This window comes from the organism of the source record quoted next, unplaced genomic scaffold, assembly GCF_019419815.1.
Source record: "Pyrus x bretschneideri cultivar Hongxiangsu unplaced genomic scaffold, Pyrus_bretschneideri_v1 Contig9, whole genome shotgun sequence".
NCBI lineage: Eukaryota > Viridiplantae > Streptophyta > Magnoliopsida > Rosales > Rosaceae > Pyrus > Pyrus x bretschneideri.
In genome coordinates, this window is record NW_025999831.1 from 3,208,490 (window position 1) to 3,232,949 (window position 24,460).

At 37.9% G+C, this 24,460-nt stretch overlaps 4 protein-coding genes across 4 annotated transcripts; 1 reads left to right on the plus strand and 3 right to left on the minus strand.

Annotated features, from left to right (window-relative positions):
- The first annotated feature begins 828 nt into the window (after positions 1-828).
- On the plus strand, positions 829-5,400 carry LOC125473533 (IQ domain-containing protein IQM6-like). Its single transcript, XM_048576469.1, has 9 exons — positions 829-1,123; positions 1,833-2,351; positions 2,459-2,573; positions 2,656-2,721; positions 2,801-2,889; positions 2,982-3,069; positions 3,190-3,426; positions 3,520-3,621; positions 3,754-5,400. The coding sequence occupies exons 2-9, from the start codon at positions 1,915-1,917 to the stop codon at positions 4,462-4,464; spliced, it is 1,845 nt and encodes a 614-aa protein (XP_048432426.1). The 5' UTR covers positions 829-1,123; positions 1,833-1,914; the 3' UTR covers positions 4,465-5,400.
- LOC125473535 (ubiquitin-NEDD8-like protein RUB2) lies at positions 5,266-7,806 on the minus strand. The gene is made up of 3 exons (XM_048576471.1): positions 7,649-7,806; positions 6,402-6,661; positions 5,266-5,547 (listed from the first exon to the last, which is right to left on the minus strand). Exons 1-3 carry the CDS (start codon positions 7,739-7,741, stop codon positions 5,436-5,438), a joined length of 465 nt encoding a protein of 154 aa, XP_048432428.1. The 5' UTR covers positions 7,742-7,806; the 3' UTR covers positions 5,266-5,435.
- A 5,924-nt stretch (positions 7,807-13,730) lies between these two features.
- On the minus strand, positions 13,731-17,429 carry LOC125473495 (putative disease resistance RPP13-like protein 1). Its single transcript, XM_048576373.1, has 2 exons — positions 14,283-17,429; positions 13,731-14,004 (listed from the first exon to the last, which is right to left on the minus strand). The coding sequence occupies exon 1, from the start codon at positions 17,160-17,162 to the stop codon at positions 14,334-14,336; it is 2,829 nt and encodes a 942-aa protein (XP_048432330.1). The 5' UTR covers positions 17,163-17,429; the 3' UTR covers positions 13,731-14,004; positions 14,283-14,333.
- A 4,324-nt stretch (positions 17,430-21,753) lies between these two features.
- On the minus strand, positions 21,754-22,764 carry LOC103956832. The gene is made up of 3 exons (XM_018649759.2): positions 22,447-22,764; positions 22,061-22,260; positions 21,754-21,877 (listed from the first exon to the last, which is right to left on the minus strand). The coding sequence occupies exons 1-3, from the start codon at positions 22,639-22,641 to the stop codon at positions 21,754-21,756; spliced, it is 519 nt and encodes a 172-aa protein (XP_018505275.2). The 5' UTR covers positions 22,642-22,764.
- Positions 22,765-24,460: the final 1,696 nt, after the last annotated feature.

Below are 24,460 nucleotides of genomic sequence, written 5' to 3' on the forward strand. Positions count from 1 at the left end.
AAAATTACACGACTTTATAATCTTTATTTTATTTTTTTTATCAATCTCTAATTCTAATCTTCCGCAAGTATAGACTAAAATTCTCTTTTTTTATTTTTTTATTTTGTTAATCTCTAATTCTAATCTTCCGTCAGCTTACGACTAAAATTCCCTTAATATTGACAATACAATCAAAATCCACACATGCAAAATCAAATAAAAGAAATGTGGAAATTTTTAACATCCACAACTAATTGCATTGCTAAACTGAGATTAGTTAGCTTTTGGTAAATGATAACTCATGTCATAACAGAATTTAGTTTTAGTTATTAATAACAAAAGGTTTCAAACCCTAAACAGGAAAGTTACTTAATTATCCTCTAAAACTTTGTGGCGTGTGCACCTTTTCGTGTTTACCAAAGAAGCAGAAGGGGATGTGGTTAGCAGTGGTACACCAGTCGTCCCTATGAAATCTTGAAACTAATCTAATTAAATTACTGAAAATAGATTTGAATTTGAATGCATAGAAAAAACATATGTGTTCTAGTCAATCTAGTTACGTCAAAGCGTGCTTAAACATGGGACAATACTTGCATCCATCCTATGTGGTGCACCACCTTGTCAACCCCTTGTGATTAATGCATTTTCACCGTACAAATTTAATAATTGAAACCATTCATTTTCTTGATCAAATCCAATTGTGAATATGTTATTTGCCTTAAATATATCATAAGTAGGTGAGCTTTCTCATGTGGCCAATACCACGTGTGTGGACAACATACTTCAATTGTTAATGACTCCCCCCCTCTCTCTCTCTAACTCCAAGCTTTCTATATATAAAGGTTGCATTGCAAGAATAGTATGTAGCCAACGTAGAGGTGCTGTGTTAAGCCAGAAACAGAGAAGAAAAACTAGGTAAATTAAGCTCTGAATTAGCTTAATAAAATAGAAACCCTATCAACTTTCAACTTCCCACATTGCCCGCTCTCTCTTTCATCATTACCTGCCAATCCCCCCATTTGCATGCCCATTTCTTCTCTCTCTCTCTCCCCACCTTTCTCTCTCTACCCTTCTTTGTTTATCCCACCTCAATCTTTGTCTTAAACCAGTGCTATCTCTCCTTTTGATTCTGTCTCTGATTAAGGTAAACACTTATTGTGTACCCTTCATTTAATGTTTTTTAGTTGTTTTTTTTCCCTATTTTTGTGTTTAATTTGCCTCCAATTATCAGCCTTTTGTTTTTCTGAATGTATCAAAATGCTCTCTTGAGTAATTCTTAATTTGTTTTTTGAAAATTGCGATGGGAGTGACATAGTTTAGTACTTGCATTTAAGGCATTTGAGGAATTGGTTGTTTTTGTTGGATTTAAAGCCTCCTTTTTGCTATTTGCATGGAGGTTGCAAAAACGACTATTGAGGAACAATGTTTAGATTTCTTGTAGAAAAGCAGGAATGGGGAGGACATGGATGTCTCCATCCATGTATGTATAGAATGGTAGAACTCCATTCCCAAATGTTCGAACAATAAGGGCTCATTTGGTGTTCATTCACATGTATAACTCACTATATTCAAGGTATGTTGAAGGACGGAACAAGAAATAAAGGACACTTATGTTTTCTAATCGCCACAAATAGCATTATCAGAAGTGATAAGTTTCATTTATTTCTAGTCCCTTCTAATTTCGTCAAAATGAAAATCATTCGCCTCTGCCTTCACAATATCTCGAATTCTTTGAGTTATCCAATCTAATTCTGGAAACAAAACGAGCCATAATATTCCTAATTATGATGTCTTTCGTGAATACTGTGAACATTTTCATAACTAATTTTGTACATTTTGTTCATTTTTTGCAGTTATAGAGACCCCATAGATCTTGTTGTTACAGATCTTGGTTATTTGTGGTATAATTTATTTATTTAAATTCCTTGGTGGTCAATGGGGTTTCCAGTACCCTGCCCACTTGCAGATTTTGATGATTTGGATAGTCATTGTGGAGCTGTTCTTGTAAGTCCAGTTAGTCTTAGGAAAGAAGAAGAGAGGAAGCCATTGCAGTCATTGAGCTCCAACACCTGCTGTGATTCGGAACCAACCGCAACAATGAAGTCACCTGGTTCAGGAAATATGAACTTTGAAGAACCAATTAGCTTTAAAGAGATGGAATTAGATGCCGTTTCAGCAAACTCACCTTCCAGGGATGTGGAAAACAATGTGTCTGCTAGAGCAGAAAGCGGTATTGGAGAGAAACAGCAGACATCCGAGAACTCGTTCAAGGAGCCCAGAGACCAGGCTGCATTGAGGCTGCAGAAAGTTTATAAGAGTTTTCGCACGAGAAGACAGCTTGCGGATTGTGCAATTCTTGTGGAGCAGAGATGGTATGCATTGATTCGTGTGTGCTTGCAATTTGAAGAACCGTGCCATCCATTTTTTTATGCCTACTTCATGTGCTGTTAGATTTATATTTTGGTGGCTCACTTTGTAGGTGGAAGGTGCTCGATTTTGCTGAACTAAAGCGGAGCTCTATATCATTTTTCGACATTCAGAAACCTGAGACAGCTGTTTCTCGCTGGTCTCGGGCAAGAACTAAAGCTGCAAAGGTAAGTCTGTTTTAAAGCTGTGTGACCATGCATTGTGTACTGCTAAGTTGTGGTTCTAATTTCTGCTGCAACTCTTTTGAAGGTGGGAAAAGGTTTGTCGAAGGATAAAAAAGCACGTAAACTTGCTTTGCAGCATTGGCTTGAGGCTGTAAGTTCCATACTTGGAGTCAATGTACTAAGTTTTCTTTACATATTGAATTCTCACTCGTATTCCTTCCTCCTAACAGATTGATCCTCGACATCGCTATGGCCACAATCTTCACTTTTACTACGCCAGATGGCTCCATTGCGAAAGTAAAGAACCCTTCTTCTATTGGTAAGTAAATTTGGGGCATCATACAATGATTACAGCCAAGAACATTGTATAGCACCTATTTCGCGATTACGAAAGTTTATTTCTTAATGCAGGCTCGATATAGGAGACGGAAGAGAAGTCAGCCATGAAGCATGCCCTAGGTCGAAGCTTCAAACACAATGCATCAAGTATCTTGGCCCGGTGAGCCTCAACTTTCATCATGATTTTTCGTTCATCTTCTCGGTGTTCACCAAAGTTTCAATCTAACCCTATACTTTCATAGAGAACGAAATTACTGACAACGGTTGCTTCATTTCGCAGATCGAACGAGAGACTTACGAAATTCTAGTGCAGGATGGGAAGTTCGTGTACAAGCAGAGTGGAAACTTTCTTGACACATCAGAACCTAAGGGCACAAAGTGGATATTTGTGCTGAGCACAACCAAGACATTGTATGTTGGACAGAAGAGCAAGGGGACGTTTCAACATTCGAGCTTCTTGGCAGGCGGAGCAACACTTTCTGCTGGAAGATTAGTAGTGGAACAAGGAATTCTTAAGGTATATAGAAGATCGATCCTTTATGTACTGCTATGACGATGTTTAACACAATACTTAATCGCTTCCTTTTCATTTTTTGGTTTATATCAACAGTCAGTTTGGCCTCACAGCGGGCATTATCTCCCCACAGAAGAAAACTTTCAGGAATTTATGATGTTCCTTGTGGAACACGACGTAGATCTCACAAATGTTCAGGTATATACACCGAGCAAACTTTGATTGTTTTAGTTCGAGAAATTACCTTCTACAATTTCGGAAGATGATTTTTTATGTAGCACTATATGATATTCACTAAAGAATAAATAAGCATTCTCTTTCAATTTACAGCAAACTCCAGCTGACGAAGAAGATGGAGGCTTCACCAAAAAGATCAGCAACATCCGAATTAGCCCACGAAAACCAAAAGAAACCGTAACAACAAAAACCAAAGGCACATGGCAAGATAGCAATGAATCAAGAAATGAGGAGTCTAATTCTGCAGAAAATCCCAACCCTATTCTGTCTAGATTACCTGAAAGATTCTGCTCAAAGATAGGCAAACTCGAAATACCACAAAGGAACGATGCGTTTGACATTTTGAAGGATGGAATACCAATCACCTGTCGCGAATATTTCATAGATTCTGCCTCTGATGATGATGGTTATGAAACAGCTGAAGAATCAATCTTAACAGAAGAAGACTTCATGGTCCCTAAACTGAACTTGTTCGAAGAAGACCTATTTGAAGAAGATGAAAAGCCAGTGCCAAAGGAGAAGATCATGCAGAGGATTGATTCACACAAGGGAATGAAGTCATACCAGTTGGCTCAGCATTTAACAAGCCGATGGACAACGGGAGCTGGACCGCGAATTGGTTGCATGAGGGACTATCCTTTGGAGCTTCAGTCCCGGGTTCTAGAGCAAGCCAAATTTTCTCCAAGAACAACAGCAAGAAGTCCCGGGCTATTGATTCCGTCTCCTTTGAGTAGAGAGGGAACCTCCTCAAAAAGTCCCCTTGCACGCCCGTCGAGGAGCAAGCGACACAACACCATAGGCTGAAGTACATTTTAGATGAAAAGAGCATCTGCAAGGATTAGGAATTGTTACGCATTCTTTTTAGAACCCTTTTTTTTTTTTTTGTAGGGTTTGGACTGAACAGCTCTTCAGAAAGAGATCCTTCCCAACGCCTAAGAGTGCTTTGCCTAAAAGTGCTTCTACTTACACTGATTGATATGCAAATGCAGGCTTACAGAACCCCCTACTAAATCTACATGCTTTTAATACTAACTTGCTTCTTATAATCCTTCATAATTCCTACAATTCTGCAAATTTTTAGCCTCTGATGTCCTAAAAGAGTTGCTTGAGGTTTAACTTTCAAAGGTTTACCTCAATAATTCTATTTGAACACACAAAGCGCTTTATTATTGCCTCCTATTCTTGAGTGTGTGATCGAGGTTGAACACACAAAGCTCTCTATTATTAGTTCCCCCCAAAAAAGAAAGGACTACTCGCTATTAGGGGATCTTATTGTACTCAAGGGAGAATTATTGAGCGCTCTAAAATTTAGCGGACGAGTTCAAAATTCATGAAAAGCCAGGTTTAAATCAATTGATGTCACGGAACCAAGACAACCATGTTACTAGTAAAAGAACAAGGTTAAGGGTCTGCATACGCCCATAAATTGAAGCTTCTTTCGATATCTCTTTGGGAGAGGGAACATAGAAGCCTATAAGACTTGAAAAAGAAAATAGAATCATCACATTCCAAATTTTCCAAAAAAATTATGTGAATAAAATCTAAAGTGCTAAACCCTAAACTAAGAATGTCAAATTCAGAGAGAGAGAGAGAGAGAGAGAGAGAGAGAGAGAAATATATGTAACATAAATACTTATGTCCAGAGTAAACAACTTAAAACAGGCTTTCTGCCATGTATTTGCATTTATCAACAAATAACATGCAACTCATTTCATAAGGCATCAAGACTCAATAAAGCCTGAACAAAAGAGTTTTCCCAAACCGAAAACTAATATTTATAGGCTACCACCTCGTAGTGCAAGCACCAGATGAAGAACAGAGCCCCCTTCAATGTTGTAGTCTTTAGCTGTCTTGTCGTCCCCGAGCTGCTTGCCAGCATAGATAAGCCTACAAAAAAAAAAAAAACAAAAAAAAATTGGCCAGTACTACATGTGAAAGAAACTAAAGAACTTAAAAAATGACCAAATATCCAAAAACGCATTAAAATGAAAAACATTTCCTGAATTGTTTAGTAAGCATACCACTCAACCTGTGCTGAAACAATATGTTAACTGGAGTGCAATGAACACATCTAAAATAATGCGGCAGATGCTGCTTAATAAGATTATTCCCATTAGCTAAGAGCTATACAAGACTTCAAAACTAGAAAGCAATCCAATTCAAATCCAAATTTTATTTTGAAGTTTTCAGATGTATATATACAGAATAATAATTATTGGGTACCATCTATTGTCAAAACACTAGTCGAATCCTACCAACAAACAACCAGCTCAAATAAAATGCAGAAGCAGCCAAAACATCCCAAATAGGAATAGAAACGAAAGTCAATCATAACATGACAAACCCACAAGATGATCAACTTTAAGTGCTATGGAACACTGAAATCATGAACGAGAGCATTTTAAAGTGAAAAGTGAACCAGCACAACTTCCAACATTGTTACAGGACAAAAAGGAGGCTAGAACGGACATTATTTGCTGCCCAATTTGAGAGCAAGACCGAATAGATAGGACAAGGTAAAAGTAATAATTTCAGTACATCATTTTTTTTTATTCATACACGGGAAGAAAATCAATATGTTAAATCATATTTATGATAAACTATGCATGAGAAAAAAAGAATTCAAACGATTAGCATTTGATAATATTGATGCAGATATACATAATCAATCAGAAGTAACTTGAGTTACAATAACGTATTATTTTAGTTGGATTGAATATTATAACAAGAAGAAAATATACCTTTGTTGCACTGGAGGAATTCCCTCTTTCTCCTCAACCCTTTCCTTGATCCGGTCAATGGTATCAGTTGGTTCAATATCAATCTCAATTTCTTTCCCCGTAAGAGTCTTCACCTTAATCATAGTTCCTCCTCTCAGCCTCAAAACCAGGTGAAGCGTTGACTCCTTCTGGATGTTATAATCTGCAAGAGTTCGACCATCTTCCAATTGCTTACCAGCAAAAATCAATCTCTGTTGATCAGGAGGGATGCCTTCCTTATCCTGAAAATAAACACATCTGAGTTACCATGCAATCCCATAGCAAAAAATGTAACTACCTTAATGCGCACAAACAAAACGTATTAAGGACAGAAACATCATGACTCTAAAATGTGAATTGCCTTCAAAATTGCCACTGATCTGTCTATGTGACTAAGGCATTTTTCCACAATTCTGTGAAAACAAATAATTAATAATCTAAAACTTGTCATGATGAAAAGGAAAAGGTTCTTTGCTAGATAATAATATTTTCTTTGTAGCATCGGTAAATTAAATTTCACTGCCCTGCTCCAGTCATAATATTCTTTTTTCACTAACCCTACATAAACAATCTCATAAACGGCTTAATCATACAATTGGGATTGAAACATTTTATGAGACAAAATTAAAAGTAAAGCAACAAAAAGAAGCCTGGAAAACTGAAATTCCGTTGTACCAACCCAATACACCAATCAATGAGTAGAACTTGGGTTTGGGGGGGGGGGGGGGTGGTGAAGACCAAGCACAAATAAATAAGAACTCCTCAATCCATTGGATGGAATTGATTGCCAGTCTGCCACAGAAATTAGTTTACACAGTAATTTCCCAAAAGGGCCGGCATGGCGAAAATTTCGATTGTAAATTTCCCTTCTAATAAGGATAAAGCTGGAAAAACTGAGGCAAGAGCAATAATTTTTAACCCCAAAAAAACCCAGTGCATCAGTAGCTGAAATCAGAAACCCTAACCCTAGCTATAAAATTTTCCAACAGAGTATAGCTCCTAAATACTCCTCTTTTCACAAAACAAAATCCTAAACCTAGAAGCACATATGCATACTAATACAATCACAAACACTGATACAAAATACTAATCCAAGCAAATTACAAAATCTTAACAAACAAAAACCCCAATTGACCAGAAATCCAAACGCTAAAATTATGGACGTTCCTTAATAGGGCAAATAAATATACAAGATGAAAACTGAAATTAGAGAGAGTGAGATAGAGTACCTGGATCTTGGCTTTTACATTGTCGATGGTGTCGCTGCTCTCAACCTCGAGTGTGATGGTCTTCCCGGTTAGGGTTTTCACAAAAATCTGCATGTTTTCGATTTCGTTCCACCGATAGAGAGATTGATATTTCTGACTTTAGATATCAAAGGGTGATAAGAAATATTATATATTTTTTTGTGGAAAGTAAATCGGATCTCGGAAGTTTATTTTTTTAGGAAAATTAATTAAAAGGGTTTGAAAATTTTGAGTTTTCATGATAAGAACATAAAAGGTAAAATGAATAGTACCAGAATTAATTTTTTAGTATAAAAATATGATTTTTCGTTAAAATTTTTCGTTAAAATTTTTCGTTAAAATGAATAGTATCACCAGCTTTTTGTTAAAACACATTTTTTTTGTCAATAAATTCGGCAATAGGATTGGTAATGAGAAAATGTGGCCCCACGTTTGAGATTCCCCAATTCGTATTGAATGGTTCCATCTTAAAGTTAGATATCAAATAAAAGAAAAAGAAAAATAGTAAAACTTTTCGTAGATTCTTTGTCATTTTATGTGCATAATATTTTATAATGTTGACACATGAATTAACGTTAAACTGTAAAGTGACAGAAAGCTCAACTTTGAGAAAGTTTCATTAGCATTTCTCAACAAAAGAAAAATGTTGCAATCTTGGTTAGGCAAGTTGTTTGTGGATATTTGTAATTCATGCCAAGTACGAAACTCCAATGTCTTGTTTGTTTCGTGGATTGTTTTGAATTGGCATGAATTAAAGTAGGTGTAATCAAATTAAGATTTTAAAGGATTTAAAAGTACTTCAGAAGTAGTCAATTAGGATTTAAAAAAAAAAAAAACAAAGGATTTTAGAAGACTTCAAAATAATGGTGTAGTCAAGGTAGGATTTATTGTGACATCCCACATCGCCCAGGGGAGTGATCCTTATATGTATATTCCCATCCCTACCTAGCACGAGGCATTTTGGGAACTCACTGGCTTCAGGTTCCATGGGAACTCCGAAGTTAAGCGAGTAGCGCGCGAGAGCACTCCCAAGATGGGTGACCTATCGGGAAGTTCTTGTGTGAGTTCCCAGAAACAAAACCGTGAGGGCGTAGTCGGGGCCCAAAGTGGACAATATCGTGTTACGGTGGTGAAGCAGGCCCAGGAAGTGATCCGCCCCGGGCCGGGATGTGACAGATTGGTATCAGAGCCTAAGCCTGGTCGTGGTGTGCCGACGAGGATGTCAGGCCCCTAAGGGGGGTGGATTATGACATCCCACATCGTTCAGGGGAGTGATCCTTATATGTATATTCTCATCCCTACCTAGCACGAGGCCTTTTGGGAGCTCACTGGTTTCGGGTTCCATGGGAACTCCGAAGTTAAGCGAGTAGCGCGCGAGAGCACTCCCAGGATGGGTGACCCATCGGGAAGTTCTCGTGTGAGTTCCCAGAAACAAAACCGATAGGGCGTGGTCGGGCCCCAAAGCGGACAATATCGTGCTACGGTGGTGGAGCGGGCCCGGGAAGTGATCCGCCCCGGGCCGGGATGTGATCTGCCTCGGGCCGGGATGTGACATTTAACAGGATTTAAAAGAATGCATCTAAATCCAAGCAGTCAATTAGGATTTTAAGAGCATGTCCAAGTGAAGTGTCAAATTTTAAACATTAAAATGATATTTGATGGCTTATATGACAATTTGACATTTTGTACAATATTTTGTTCCACCCGATATGTTAAATAATAATGTCATTTAATATTTTTTTTAAATCTTTTTGTAGGGTCTAATTATTGAGACAAATAATCAAATACTTGAAAATCACAACAATATTTATTATATATAATATTAATCTATTAAAAATTTATTTAATAAATTTGACATATGCAGCTAAATTTGACAACAAAAGGCTTTGCCTTCAATTGACTTAGCGCTATGTAAGAAATTGAAGGCTTAGTTGAAGAGAGTTTGCTGCCATTTTTATTGTTGTACGTGTATGTGACAATTTTGACATCTTAGTTGGAGATACTCTAAAGAGTGTATACAAATGTGTAGATATTCAAAATGTCAAGATTTTGAAAGATTTCATTAAGTAAGAGATTTTGTAGGATTTGAGAGTGAATTTTATGCATAACAAAGGCTATAAAGGATCTCATCTCCACCCCTTGGATTTCTATTCAAGCTTTTCTCACAAGTTGGTTTCTCTCTTTCACGACGCCCTACTTGTTCCTTTCTACGCTATGCATGGCAGCCATGGGCCATGGCTGTCGTTGATTCTACCTTCCATATTCTTTCACATCGGATGGTTCTTTTTCCACAAAAAATTGCAGTGTCTTTTGTTCACAGACAAGGTTTTGATCAGATAAATTACTTCCAAGAACGTAAATTCAGAAGATGATCTTTGTGCATGATAAAACAGGAGCATAGAGGATCATACAACTAAGAGGAAGACTAATTATAATGGTTTTACCATGCAAAATCCTATCGTTATCCGACACCAGCAAACTGGGAGTCCTTAATTTGCAAATTATTTTGCTTTCTGTGATTTACACCAGCAGCTTGCTGGTGTTTCCGCTGGAGCAATCTCAACATAGTGGTCCTTGCTTTTGCAAAATTATAACTGACCAAATCATGGTGAAATGGCGTAGTTGTGCCGATGGTTGAAGCTGCAATGCTCTTGTGCTCGTGGACCAACTAATGGAAGGTTATGCACTGTCATATTTTTCCTATCAATCATGACCAACAAATGAAAAATTTTAAATCGCGTATTGAAAATTCGTTGTTAGGAAACGTGTATGTTGAAGTAATTTTGACTCAAAATTAAAATACTTCATATGAGTAATGGTTAATCTCACAAAACAAGCTCCTCTCCTCACTAATGAACTAAATATTAATGGACCAAGGGCCAAGGCTGCATCATTCGAGTTAAGCCCTAACTCGGTTGAAATAAACCAACATGAACACAAAGTTATACCTCAATTCAAATGAGAAATCCATAAAAGAACATAAAAATTCATACAAATCTATCAAAATCTATGTAGGATTATAGAGTTTATTAAAATTCTTTGAAATCTGCCAGTTAAAAAAAAAAAAAAACTTTAAAATCATCCGAAATCCAAATTGACACACCTCGACCGAGATCAATGTGTGCTGGCCGTCACGCGAAGGTGACATAACCATGTGCACATTGCGGAAGCTAAGAATAATAATAATAAAAGTACGAATAAATAAAAACCAAGCTATATACTAAGTAGATAACATACAAGTGCAAGCGTAAGTGTGGAAAACAATATTCAGAGCACGGAAGACCTAGTGCAGTCCGGGGGAACAAACACTAAATAAACACACCCAGAGGTGGTCCTACTCTGGTGACAATCTGTTAGATATACCGAAAATCTCTTGAGAGCCACCAAAAGAGCTATCCAAACTAGAACCTGAAGGGGCGCAAAACAGAAAGCGTGAGTGGGAAAAAACAAAGCTTTTCAAAATCATTTCAATAACAAAAGTTCTAACCCCTCGCCGTAAAACCTGTATAATTTTCCAGAAAATAGAATACACACACACACACACACACACACACACACACATATATATATATATATATATATAAAACATGCTCAGAAATATGCCATGTCGAATGTCTAAATAAAATGCAATACTTAGGTAATGTCAATCAATGCCATATAATCTGTCAGCCGGAGTCACCTAACGTGACCTGTACGGCTGAATCTAGAGCTTAAATCCCCAACTCACTAACTATACATGCACACAAGTCGGAACCACCTAAAGTGGTCTGTACGATAAGACTGGGTGTAAATAAATACGCTCAAGTGCTACGATCACGTGAAGACTGGGTAAATAATCGCGGGCCACCTACGAGTCGGAACTACCTAAAGTGGTCTGTACGACAGGACTGTGCACCTAACTTAGATCCAAGATGAGCATGTGGTGCGGGAGGTGAACATCATGTGAAGGACTGTGCCCTACTCTGGGTGGGAGCACTAACACCGGGGGTGCAGGTTATGAGCTCTCGATGCATCTCATATCACTACTAATCACAAACATAAACCATAACTTACCTGGCACTTACATGTGCGTCCGCAGCACCAAACATATATATATGCAACTACTAATGCACAATTAATTAGGCAAACACAAAGCATGGCATTTAAAACATATAAACGTTTCATTTCATTTTCTGGGAAAATCACAAGTATATAGGTATATACGGAAAACCAAAAGCCCACTCACTGGTATGTAGAAGGGTCGTAATCCCCTTGCCTCGAGTGACTGCGCTCGTCCTCGGGATAGGTCTCACCTATATACGAAACAACTATAAAAACGTTAATTTAAAGCACATAACCCAAACTAGGGAATAACTTCTCATACAATGCTCAAATGGGGTGTATGAATACACCAACGTGATCCACTCAACCTCACGAACATCCCTATATTTTTAAAATAATTTTTCGACGCCGCATGCCTCCTTACGCGCCGGCCAAGGCACGGCCACACGTGCCTGGCACACTGACGACGTCAGTTAACGCCGTTAGGAATATTCTGTTAGATTTGACAGATTCTGTTAAAGTTAACCTAACACCGTTAGGAATATTCCGTCCAAACTGACGGAATATTTTGTCGTCTTCTCCGGCCAACCTCCGGCGCTGTGGCCGGAACACCGGGAAATTTTCCAAACTTCATTTCTCACTCGTTTTTCACCTAAATTTCACAAAATTGGTACTAAAATGAAGCTTACAACTAGAGGAACAAAACCTTACCACTTTCAAGCACTAAAACCAACGGAATCTCGCCGGAAAAACTCCACCAAATCCAGCCAAACTTGCAACTCACGATCCCGACGTCCAAAACCTTTAAAGGAACCACCCCGAACTACCTAAGGACCTCACCAAGCTTCCTATAAGCCTGAAACTCTCAAAAACACATGAATTTACGTGTGCATGAACCGTACTCCGATTTGATCATCTCGAGTTCGACGTGAAAACGAAGGTATCCTTACCTAAAATGGGTATGGTTGAACTCCTAAGAACCTCACGAGCACAAATCTATAGTTTTCTTCCTCGATCTACCACTTTTCGAAGGGTTTGACCTTGTCCGTACAAGAAAGAAAGGAAAGGGAGAGAGAGACAGATACGGGACAAGGCAGAGAATAGGAATGAGTGTGGGTGTGTGTGTGTGGTCCAAAATCAGCCAACCAAAACCCCAAAACGACGACACAACGAAACAAACACTCTAAGGGCAAAACTGTCATTTTACCCCTACGGTACGAAAAATTCGGGACGGGCTGTAACACAAGCAACACCCCTCTAAGTATTGTAAATAATAAAAACATTCAATACAGTGTCAAACAATTAAGATGGAAGGCAAAAATAACACAATGCCAAACAATTTTAAAAACATCATCATTCAAGCAACATTCAAGCATTTGATGTTGGGCCATTATAGAATGGGTTGTATCCATTTGGGTTGCGATCGTCTAATAGTTTTTCTATCCATAGTCATTATACGCATGCATATGCAAAAGCGTGCAGGCACGCACGCACGTATGATGTTTTTCATGTCTTCAAATTTTAGTTTTCTCCAATTTTTCTACATGCACGTGCGTGCGCGTGCACTTGTTTTCATATAAGCAGGCACTCTAATATATGTTGGTAGTAGATTGCCTGCTTGTTTTCATATCCTTATAGCCTTGACATGCTAAAAGGTCTTAGTATTTGTTTCAAAAGTCATGGGTATTTTAATAATTTCATTTTAAATTTATATCCCACTTTCACTCCCCTACTATCTACTTTTTCTCTTTATTATTTACTACAATAAGTCCCTCTAAAAATTCTAGTTAAAAAAAATTAATAGTATATTTAAGTGTATTGTCCTTGCTTAACTTGCAAGTAGCAGATGCAAGTACAAGTAGCCACATTGGTTAGAGCAAATATGTTCTCCCTATTCATTATAGTTCATATTCTCCTTCTTTAGGGGTGTATAAATGACTTTTATCAACACTTTTTTTTGTTGCAAATGATATTACTATCTAAGCTATGCTAAAAAGAGGGGAAGGTTTAACTCAAGGCAAAGTCAAACAAAGAGCAATATTCTATCTACCATGAGAATCCACCACTTGCTGCCTATCAACAATACATGTTTTTTTTTTCAACAAAATGGCGCTTTAAATATATATATATATATATAACATTGGTTTTTTTAGCAGGAGCTGCTGCTAATTGTGCAGCAGCCAAGCTTTGTCAGAACACAAGTTATCAAGGGTCAGAGAGGAGTTCATCTGCAAGGAGGTCGCAGATGGATACTTCAACTCGTTTGATCAATCTAAACAGAGGGCTCCGTGTTCCACCTGCACAAAATATGAATGCAGAGGCAATCAATTAGTTTATCCTGCACGTGTAAAATAAGTTTTTTGCTCCGGTAACATATCCAACACAAATAGCAAAAGCTTAGCATTCAGTCACACAAATATGCATACTAAGCATTCAGTCACACCACACAAATAGCAGAAGCTTAGCATTCAGTCACACAAATATGCAGACTAAGAAGAAGATGAAGAAGCACAAACAGCAAAAGTTGAGAAGATCAAATAACCAATCATCTTAGTTCAAACATAGCGTCAAGTACCTTATTGTCAAGCTCAGAACAGCTCCGTGGGTTGTGGAGATGCAGCAAGATTCAGTTTCCACGCCCGTCCATTGGAATTTCATCACCATCAATCACTATCTCAGGGATCCATCTGATCTTGTTCCAATCGGCACCATCTCTTCCCTTGCACCGCTCCTTTAATATGTCACTGTCCGAAATGCTCAAATGTTTGAGTGAGCGTGGTAGTCCTTCGCCTGGAATTGATAGAAGCTGAGGGCACCCGTTGATGTCTAAAGTTTCAAGTGAAGTTAGGTGGTGAAGTGAAGGTAGGGCGACCAAATTTTGGCAAGAATCAATGCAAAGCTCTGTAAGGCGAGGCATGTCAGTTTCATTGATTCCTGACCAAATTCTCAACTTCGGCATGTCACAAAATGTTAGTGTCTCCAAGGATGGAAAAGAACCTGCCAACCCACAAAAGTGACGAACCACGTCTGTTAAAGCACCCATCTTTTCAATGACAAGTTCTTTAAGAACTGGAAGCTGACCAAGAGAAGGAAGTACTGTACACAATTGGCACTTCTCCAAACGAATACTTTCAAGCTTGCAGAACGATGATTGGCCTATCCAATCTGGAAAGTTTGAACCCAAATAACCTGCTACTTGTAACCTTTTCAACCTATCATGAGGTTTAAGGCCCTCAAGAACTGCTTCTTCAACTGTTGCATCTCTGGTTCCATTGTTCCAGTGCAATCCCAAACTTTCAAGATATTGCTTGTTGTGTAGAATAGCACCCTCAGCCTCTGCAACATCTGCCACATTCTCAAGATTTTTTATGGAAAGTGATCCACGAAGGCACGTCATGTTCTTAAGCTCCTCAATTTTACATCCTTTGTCTTTTCCCACTCTAAATTCAGGCAGGGTTTCGAGAAGAGTTAATTTCCCAAGATTTTTTGGCCAGGAACTGATTTGATTGGGTCTATCAAAGTCAAGATGTCGCAACTTACTCAAGTTCTTTAAGTTCTTAGGCAATTCATGGAGTTTAGAACAGTTCTTGAGCTTGAGTATCTCTAACCGACATATATCTGCTAACGACTTTGGCAATCTTCTGATAAGGGTATCATTAAGATTGAGGTATCGAAGGTGCATCAATTTTCCAATGGACTCAGGCAACTCAGTGATTTGACTACGACTCAAATTCAAAACCCTTAAGCATGGCAACTTTGAAAAAAAATCATGAGGAACTTCACTAAGACTGGTTGGATCACGAGGAAGCAATATAAATGTCCTCAACTTCTTGTACCTGTGATACTGTTCCAGTGTAGATGGTTTAATATCTTGACAAAGCAGAGACGAGTGCCGTACATTTCTAGATGTGGGCAAGAAGGTTGACATGCTATCCTCCAGACGAAAGCATAAGTTGGTCGAAACCAATCTCGCCAAATCATGATTGAATTCATGCATTTCATATTTTCGGCCACCAGCAGCGTTTGATGAAACTTGGAAAAGAGACCCCGAGAGCAAGAAATCAAAGTACTCTCTTCCAATGCCTTCGACACTTCTTGTTTTTTGGGGTTGGATGAAGCCTTCTGCTGCCCATAGTTGGATCAAATCATCCTCTTCAAATTGAAAGTTGTGAGGGAAAATCGAACAATAAGCAAAACATCTTTTCAAATAAGCCGGCAAGTGATCATAGCTCACTTTAAGTACAGGATAGATTTGCCTCATATAATCTTCTGGAAAGTCCCAAAGCTCACAATTTAGAATGTGATCCCACTCTTTTTCTAGCTTGAGCCGCAAGGCACGTCCGATTGCTTTGGCTGCCAGCGGGAGACCTTTACACTTCTTTGCTATCTCCAACCCAACATTCTGCAAATCTTCATATCCATCAAGATTTCCACCCAAGCTCTGTTTGATTATTTCCCAACAAGCTTCATGACCAGAGCCACCAGAGAAAGTGTGCAAATGATAATGCCGACCAGTGCTTACAATCGATGAAACAATTTTGCTTCGAGTAGTTACCACAATGTTGCTCCCTGGCGCCGCAAATTTAAAGGGCAATTTCAAGACTTCCCAGAAAGCCGAATTCTCGTTCCACATTCCATCGAGTACAAGCAAAAACTTCTTCATCCGCATTTTCTCCTGTAGTGCGACCTGAACAGCATCCAAATTCGACAACTCCAAAACCTCTTTGGTAGCAGACTCATAAATTGATTTAGTGACGGTAACCAAATCAGTGTCTAGAGAAGAAAAACACACCCACATCCTCAACTCAAACTCTCGAACGACAGCTTCATTGTTGTACACAAGTTGAGCAAGTGTTGTTTTTCCGGTCCCGCCCATACCCACAATCGGAATCACAGAAACATCCTCCCTCCGCTCCGCCAGCAGCATCTCAACCATCTCCTGCTTCTCGTTACCCCTTCCGAACACAGACAGCTCGTCAACCAACGAACTAGTACGAGGATTAACATCCAAACTTTGAGGAGGTCTGCGCTGCCTGTTAATTTCCGACAAGAAGAAACCCTCCATCTCTTTCACTAAACCGTCAACTCTTTTCAGCAGCCGACTGAGCTCACGCTTGTCATCCGACTTCAAACGCGACGGATCGATGTCCCTGAAATTCGGCTTTTCGAGATCGATCCTATCCAGCAGATCTTCAGCATCCAAAAGGGCATTCTTGAAATCTTCAATCAGCTCCTCGCAGGCGTTGGAGTTGGTTTGCTTGTTCTCCAAGTCTTCGACAAGAGAGTCGATTTTCTGCAGCCTTCGCGCGAGCTGCTGGAGCTTGCCGGAGACCTCATCACTCCGGCCTATCTTCTCGAAAGCGAGATCTGCAAGTTTGCAAACAACCACCTGCAAAATTGCGGATGTGATGCCGCTCGAAAATACCATAGAGAGTATAGTAAGAGTGCCCGCCATAGCAATTTGCGGACGAAAGAAAGAGTAAAGGTTTTGCTTTAGCTGGCGGAGAGGAGAATGGCAACTTCGTGCTCTGGTCGCTCTGGAGACGGAGGCAAAAGTCGTTGGAGACTTGAGTCTTGGTTGTTTTTTTTTTTTTAATACCACTGCTCACCAAGTGGTCGACATATGCGCGGCAATTACTCATCCAACAGTTCATTCAAAATATATGCTCACAATTATATGCCGCGAAAAAGCATATGCAAAAATTGTTGTCCGCCGAATATAATAACAAACGAGATAAACTAAATACAAGGAATGCAATTTGAAGAAAAACAGCCATATTGGGATGTAAATGATGATGTAGAAACAAATATTTTGCGATTGAATATATATATATTCAATCCCAAAATATATATATATATTTTAACTTATGGAAATTCACTAAAAGTTAGTCCACTCAGTTTATAAATCTTGGATCCATCTCTAAGGTCATCTTTAATGATTGGGCTAAAAGCCAAATATTTTAGTCCGGAAAATTTAGCTTTTAGCCTAAAAACAACTTTTCTTCTCCAACCGTTCTAGCCTAAAATTTTAACCCGGGATTATTAAAGCATGAACTTAGGCTTTTTTTTTGTTAAATTAAATTTAAAAAAAAAAAAATATGTAGACTATCGTATTAAAGCATGAAGTATTGTAAAACAAACTGTTGCTACGCAAATTGGATGTTACGTAATTATTGGTGACCATTTGCTTAACTGGATCTAGATCTCATCCGGATCTTCACATCCTATCCATTCATAATACATCATACGGTTAAAAATTATTTTAATTTTTTTTAAAATTAAATGTAAATAGTATTTCACGAAAGTTGATCATACGGTATACGATCACAAAGGTGCATCTTTTGCTCTAAAGTAGTGGCGGCTTTATTCCGTGTGGGGTGTTTGTTTTTTATGTGAGGCCCATCTGTTGGTTGGTTTTGTTTGCAGCATGTGAAAGCCACATCACTTGTGTGGCTTTAGGACTAATTGGCACGAAATACACTAGCATAATGCCCCACACTTTGCGTGTAATAATATTTATTTATTTATTTCTAAAATGGGAAGGAGTGAGGGAGAAAAAAGAGGAATGTGGAATGGGAGAGAAATGTTTGTTTTTTTTTATTTTTTATTTTTCAAATTAAAGGATGTTAAGATCTGGGTGAGGTTTTAAAAATAAAAAAAATAATAGTTTGTATGAATTTACTTAATTGTCTAATATTTTATTTTATAATAAAAAATTAAATTATTTTTTTATTTTCTTTTAATTGACAAATAAGATTTTATTAATATATGTAATTTAGATAAGCCATTGGATGCCCTTTCTGGTTCCCATTAAAATTAAATAAAAGGGAGAGTCGGAGAACATTTGGAAAAGGAGAGGCAGAAAGAAAGGGGTGTGCTATCCACACACTCATTTTTACTTCTCACACATCCTTGTTAATTTATGTCCGTTGATCTTCTTCAATTCATCCGATCCGACGGCCGAAAACTAAAAAAATGTGAGAGAAGTAAAAAAGGGTGTATAGATATCACACCCCAAAAAGAAAAGGTTGCAAACCCATGTGGTGAAAAGTAACAATATTCCTCTATTCCTCTGCTTTCGGTGCCTTAAAAGAGGATAAAGAAAGGACAACGATTGTCTGTCCTTCTACTTCCGGTGCCCTCCCGTACATTTCTGTTTTGTGTGGTCACGGTTAAACCACGTCAACATTTTATATTGTTTTTTTTTTATAGAAATAATAAGACAAAAATGAATGGTAATATAAAATGTTGACGTGACTTAACCGTGACCACACAAACAGGAGGGCACGGGAAATGGTAGGGCAGACAATCCTTGTCTAGAAAGAAAAGGGATGTTTTTGTTGATGCTGACAAGCGTTGATTTTAATCTTAATTTGTAAATATTTTAAGAGTCTTATTTTGATATGATTAGGGTATGTACCCCTCTTATTTTTAGTTTCTGTATTTTTGTAATTATATTCTTCGTTAGCTACTTAGTACTACGATTTAATAATTTTTTTTATTTGTAAGTGAGAGATCTTATGTTCAATTCTCGCCAAAAACAGTTTTTCTCCTCCAACTCTTCTAGCTTTTTAGTCCGAGATTATTAAATAATGAATCTAGGATAATTTTTCTCTTAAAAAAAGGGAAGTGTTATTGACAAGTGTATTTTTCTTTCTAAATATAGAAAATTTGGAGTGTAGAATGAGGAATTTGGAGTACCAATAACAATTCCCTAAAAAAATTATGTATACTATCCTAATTTAATTTTATGAACATTTTAATATAAAAATATATAGATTTTGATAAATATTGAAAATCAATAAACCGACACCATAAACTTGTGGAAAACTATAAAAAAATATGAAACACATAACATATATTTTTTTAATTACTTTATTCGTTGGATTTAAATTTGGACTGTTAAATTTTATTTTATTTTTTATTGTTTGATTTGATCAAATTAGATCTTAGTTGTTGGATTCGATGAATTTATAAATATAAAATTTTAAAAAAAAGGCTTAAATGTCAAAATGGTCCATGTGTTATAGTCATATGGCCAATTTAGTCCTCGTATTTTCGATTTGGTTAATTTAGTCCTTGAATTTGTCTCTGTTAACCAATCAAGGACATTTCATTCAATATCTTTTAAAAAATTCACAAGAAAAATTATATGAAATATAATCACCATTTGTCTTTACAGAAAAATGCAAATCAATGAAAAATAACACATATAAGAGATAAAACTTTCAATCAGAAAAATGATTAGGGTTGTGACATAGTAAAGAGAGGGGGTAATGTTATGGAGGGGGTCGGGGAGTTGGGAGGAGAATAATCTTTCTTTTAATTTTTATTGTATTTCATTTTTAAATAGTTTAAATCAAATAAATAAGTTTATAACAATTTTTTTTTTTTTACAGAAATTAGATGAAAATGTTCTTAATTGGCTAACAGAGATAAACACAATGATCAAATTGACCAAACTAAGAACACGGGGACAAAATTGACCCAATGACTAAAACACATGGACCATTTTAACATTTAAGTCTAAAAAAATATACTTATATGGTGGATCATCGCACTAACCCAGGGGAATCTTGGCCTAAATTTGCAATGAGTTTTGGATTAAAACTTATATTGCCTCAAGGGTTGGAGCAAGTTGGGGTAAGTTAGAACCTAAAATTTATATCGTCTATTAAAAAAAATTATAATCCTCATAGAATAGTCACTTAGTATTACGGTCTAGTGGTATTCCTCTTTGCTTATAAGTGAGAGATATTAGATTCGATTCTCGTCAAAAGAGCCAATTGTCAGGCTTAGCCCACTCCCCCACCTCTTAGTGTAGATTATATCGTTTCTTTAAAAAAAAATCCTCATATAATAAGACATTTGTAGCTATATATATTATAAACCCTAGACGGTCAACCTCACTCTACACTCAACTTACTCTCTAACTTGTCTTATTTTTTAATAAAATATCAATATCTCTTTAGACCCTAATTTACTACCTAAACTACTCTCACAAACTCAATTTATTATGTAAATTTATCTTTACACCCATTTAAAAAATAACACTCAAAATAAAACTTTAATTTACTGAAGCTTTTGTAATTGAGCGTGAAAAGCGGACTCTGGCAATGGGTGCCGACATTGGTGGAATGGATTTACCGAGTGTCCTCCCTTTCCTCACTCATTTCGCAGCCCACCATTTGACTTCACAAAATTCACAAGAGAAGCAGTAAGTTGTTAGAATATATATATTTTTTTTTTAACAAATGATATTATGTACACTAAAAGAGAGCAGAGTGAGCTTAATCTCACAATGGTTTAGTAATAATGTGTTTTAAATTCGAGAATCGAACCTAAGACCTCTCACTTACAAGCAGACTTGGCATTTTGAACCCAACCCGTTAACCCGACCCGACTCACCCGTTAAAATTAACATTAAAGAGCATGCTTAACGGGTTGGATTATAAACGAGTGTACGCGTTCACCTCCCGTTAAATAACGGGTCATTTTTGGTCTACTTGCGAAACGCGTTGCCAACCTGTTTACGCCAAAGCTGGAATAACAAAACCAAGCCTGAATTTGGAATAAACAAATGCTTGAAATGGTGGTGACGGGCACGAAGAAGGTACTAACGGGCGTAAAGGTGGAGGCAGGCCATGAGGATGACAACGAAGAAGAGGATGGTTAGGGCTGGAAAAAAATCCCAAAAATCCCAAACCAAACCGAAAAAATCCCGATCCCAAACCAAAATTCCCGAAAATTTCGGTATGTCATCCCGAACCAAACCGAAATTTTCGGTATGGGATTCGGTATTACATCTCCATTTTTTCGGTATTCCCATACCGAATAGAAATAAATATTATATATATATTATTTTTTAATTATAAGAGAATTATTTCAACCGTTCATTATTTTAGATTTAATCTGTGCCGTTCATTTGTTTTTAGGTTAGATCCCATTTCAATTTTCACTTCCGTAGCTTGAAGTTGAAATGCAGCCATGAGCCACCAGCTTTCCTTCACCAGAATCAGTGAATCACCACCACCCAACTTCACAAATCAACACCCAACCACCGGCGCCACGCCAAAGCATCCTTCACGAATCGTCTCCGACACGATTCCTTCACGAATCGTCTCCGACACGAATCGCTGGACAGAACTCTCCAGCCTTTCTTCACGATTCCTTCACGAATCGTCTCCGACACGGCGACACTTGCGAGTTGCGATCTCTCTCTCTCTCGGGCAATTTTCCCTCACAGACAGAACTCTCAATCTAGCACTGAGTCTGAGTCTCACTCTCACCCAAATTAGGTAATTAATTTATGCCGTTGGCAATTTTTTTTGTGTGTGTGTTAATAACTTATACATTTCTGAATCTGAAATAGAATACCAGCACCAAGCAGCAGCGTCGACCTCAGACTCGTCACAAGGTTCTTCACATAAATCAGCTCTCATGCTTCTGTAAACGGTGTAGTGCCCACTTCCAGCTCTTCCAAAGTGCTCCACAATGGCAACAAGACGGTAGAGGCAAGTACTTGAAGGAACCACTTTGCAACTCTCAGTCAACTGCAATAGGTATGCACACATTAATAATCAACCTAAAAGCTTTTACTCATCAAACGCCACAAAAAAGATCTAAAAAATGAAAAACAAATACAAGTTTTAGATGCAAAAAATGTTCTTTTATAAGGAAAAGCAAACACAAATTATTTTCAAATCAATCTATATGCAAAAGCAGCAAAGTTTAAGTGCCTGATCTTCTGAGTGCATGTTCATGTCTGCATGCATGGTTTTCGAAAACCCTGCTGCTTCGAAAAATCTGGATTCTGCTGGTACATCTTTTGCATTTGCAGTGAATTGAGATACATCTGAAGCTGATTCTTCTGGGTAGATACTTCCTCTCGTTAATCCATAGATATGATTCAGCTTTATCTGATCATACTGCATATTGAACTGATTGGGAAAAGTTCTTGCCTTAATGTGTGATAGCAAAGTATGAAACTATGTCAAATTGGCAGATTGGGCAGATGCCATGAAAGTATTGAATAGGCAGATTTATTTTGATTTCTGTTATATATTTTGAGTTATTTTTCTCACAACCATATATTTTCTATGTTGAATGCTCAGATTTTTGAACCATTGACGAGGAGACGCTTTGTATTAATCTCCAGAAACTCGAAAGTTCACGGTTGAGCTTCAACGGTAAGTTTCGAATCCGAAGTCCAAACCTTTTCGTTTCTCAAATTTTCACATACTCTGTTTTGTCCAGCTGAAAATGTTAGACGTAAAATTTGTACCAATCATTTCTATTCTCCACAGAAAAATTAAATCTTTACATCTTCTTATTGCTCTTGTGTGCATCAAATTGGTACCTGAGTTATGAATATTAGCCATCCCTTCACACGTCGTAAAGGAGATCGATGTCATTAGCTTTTCGTGGTGAGGTGAGGGAGAGAAGAAATTGTCCGAAAGGCAGGGTTTGTCTAGTCATACTGCATATTGAACTGATTGGGCAGTCCGCAGGGTTTGTCTAGTCGTTAGTCCAAAAGCCCAAAAACATTTCGGGATTCCCGATTTGTCCCGAAATTATTTCGGGATTCCCGAAAATTTGGTTTGGGATTGGTATTCCCAAAAATTTCGGTTTGGGAATCGGGACAAGGGTTTCGGTATGGGATCCCATACCGAACCACCCCTAAGGATGGTGATGGCGTTGAGCATGATCTTGCTGTTGATGGCGTATTGACACACCCCGACCCAGAAAGTCCACTTGGACCCTAAATCGAGCTGTGCTGGCCGACACCTGGAAGGTGACGAAGCCATAAAATGTGATAGTGTATAAAAAGTGAATAAATTTGAATCTAAAAGTGTCTAAGTACCAGAGTGCGCTACTAGTGGGAGCGAACCCATTTCACACGCGATGTCAGAGCATAAGTAAGGTACAATAGTGTGGGTAAGAATCATACCCTTAGAATTATCCATCAATACTAAGATTCGCCACAGATTCTTGTCGATACAAACTCAGCAGCTAAAACCTGGAGGGCACCAAACAGAAGGTGTGAGTAAGCAATAAAACCAAGCTTCCCAAAGTTATTACCTCTCTAAAAGTAATGCCCCTAAATGTAAAACCCGTATCGTTTTCCATAAGACAGTACAACATATATACATATATCCAAACCATACTCAGAAATGACCAAAACCACGGTTTGCCATCAAATCCACCATACATTAATAAGTAGGCCAAATGAACTAAATCAATACAAAGTGATATATCAGTCAGAGTCATCTAAAATGACTTGTACAACTTAACCGTATCTTATCAATCATGGCTAGCATATAAGTCTGAGTCACCTATAGTGACCTGTACGACTTATCCATATCTCATCAATCATGGCTAGCATATAAGTCGGAGTCACCTATAATGACCTGTACGACTTATCCATATCTCGTCAATCCTGGCTAGCATATAAGTCGGAGTCACCTATAGTGACCTGTACGACTTATCCATATCTCAACAATCATGGCTAGCATATAAGTCGGAGTCACCTATAGTGACCTGTACGACTTATCCACATCTCATCAATCATGGCTAGCCAATAGCTCAATAAGTATACCTGCACACGAGTCGGAACCACCTAAAGTGGTCTGTACGACAGGACTGGGTGTAAATAAATACGCTCAAGTGCTACGATCACGTGAAGACTGGGCAAATAATCGTGGGTCACCTACGAGTCGGAACCACCTAAAGTGGTCTGTACGACAAGACTGT

Excerpts from the sequence above, each read along its gene's own strand:
- LOC125473533 (XM_048576469.1), top strand. The coding sequence starts at position 1,915 with ATGGGGTTTCCAGTACCCTGCCCACTTGCAGATTTTGATGATTTGGAT. Across the intron at positions 2,722-2,800 it reads TGCAGCATTGGCTTGAGGCT|ATTGATCCTCGACATCGCTA; the intron begins GTAAGTTCCATA and ends TCCTCCTAACAG. Across the intron at positions 3,070-3,189 it reads GCATCAAGTATCTTGGCCCG|ATCGAACGAGAGACTTACGA; the intron begins GTGAGCCTCAAC and ends TTCATTTCGCAG.
- LOC125473535 (XM_048576471.1), bottom strand. The coding sequence starts at position 7,741 with ATGCAGATTTTTGTGAAAACCCTAACCGGGAAGACCATCACACTCGAG. Across the intron at positions 6,662-7,648 it reads ATGTAAAAGCCAAGATCCAG|GATAAGGAAGGCATCCCTCC; the intron begins GTACTCTATCTC and ends GTTTATTTTCAG. Across the intron at positions 5,548-6,401 it reads ATTCCTCCAGTGCAACAAAG|GCTTATCTATGCTGGCAAGC; the intron begins GTATATTTTCTT and ends TTTTTTTTGTAG.
- LOC125473495 (XM_048576373.1), bottom strand. The coding sequence starts at position 17,162 with ATGGCGGGCACTCTTACTATACTCTCTATGGTATTTTCGAGCGGCATC.
- LOC103956832 (XM_018649759.2), bottom strand. The coding sequence starts at position 22,641 with ATGCAGTATGATCAGATAAAGCTGAATCATATCTATGGATTAACGAGA. Across the intron at positions 22,261-22,446 it reads ACATGCACTCAGAAGATCAG|TTGACTGAGAGTTGCAAAGT; the intron begins GCACTTAAACTT and ends TACCTATTGCAG. Across the intron at positions 21,878-22,060 it reads TCTATTTCAGATTCAGAAAT|GAATCGTGAAGAAAGGCTGG; the intron begins GTATAAGTTATT and ends CGATTCGTGAAG.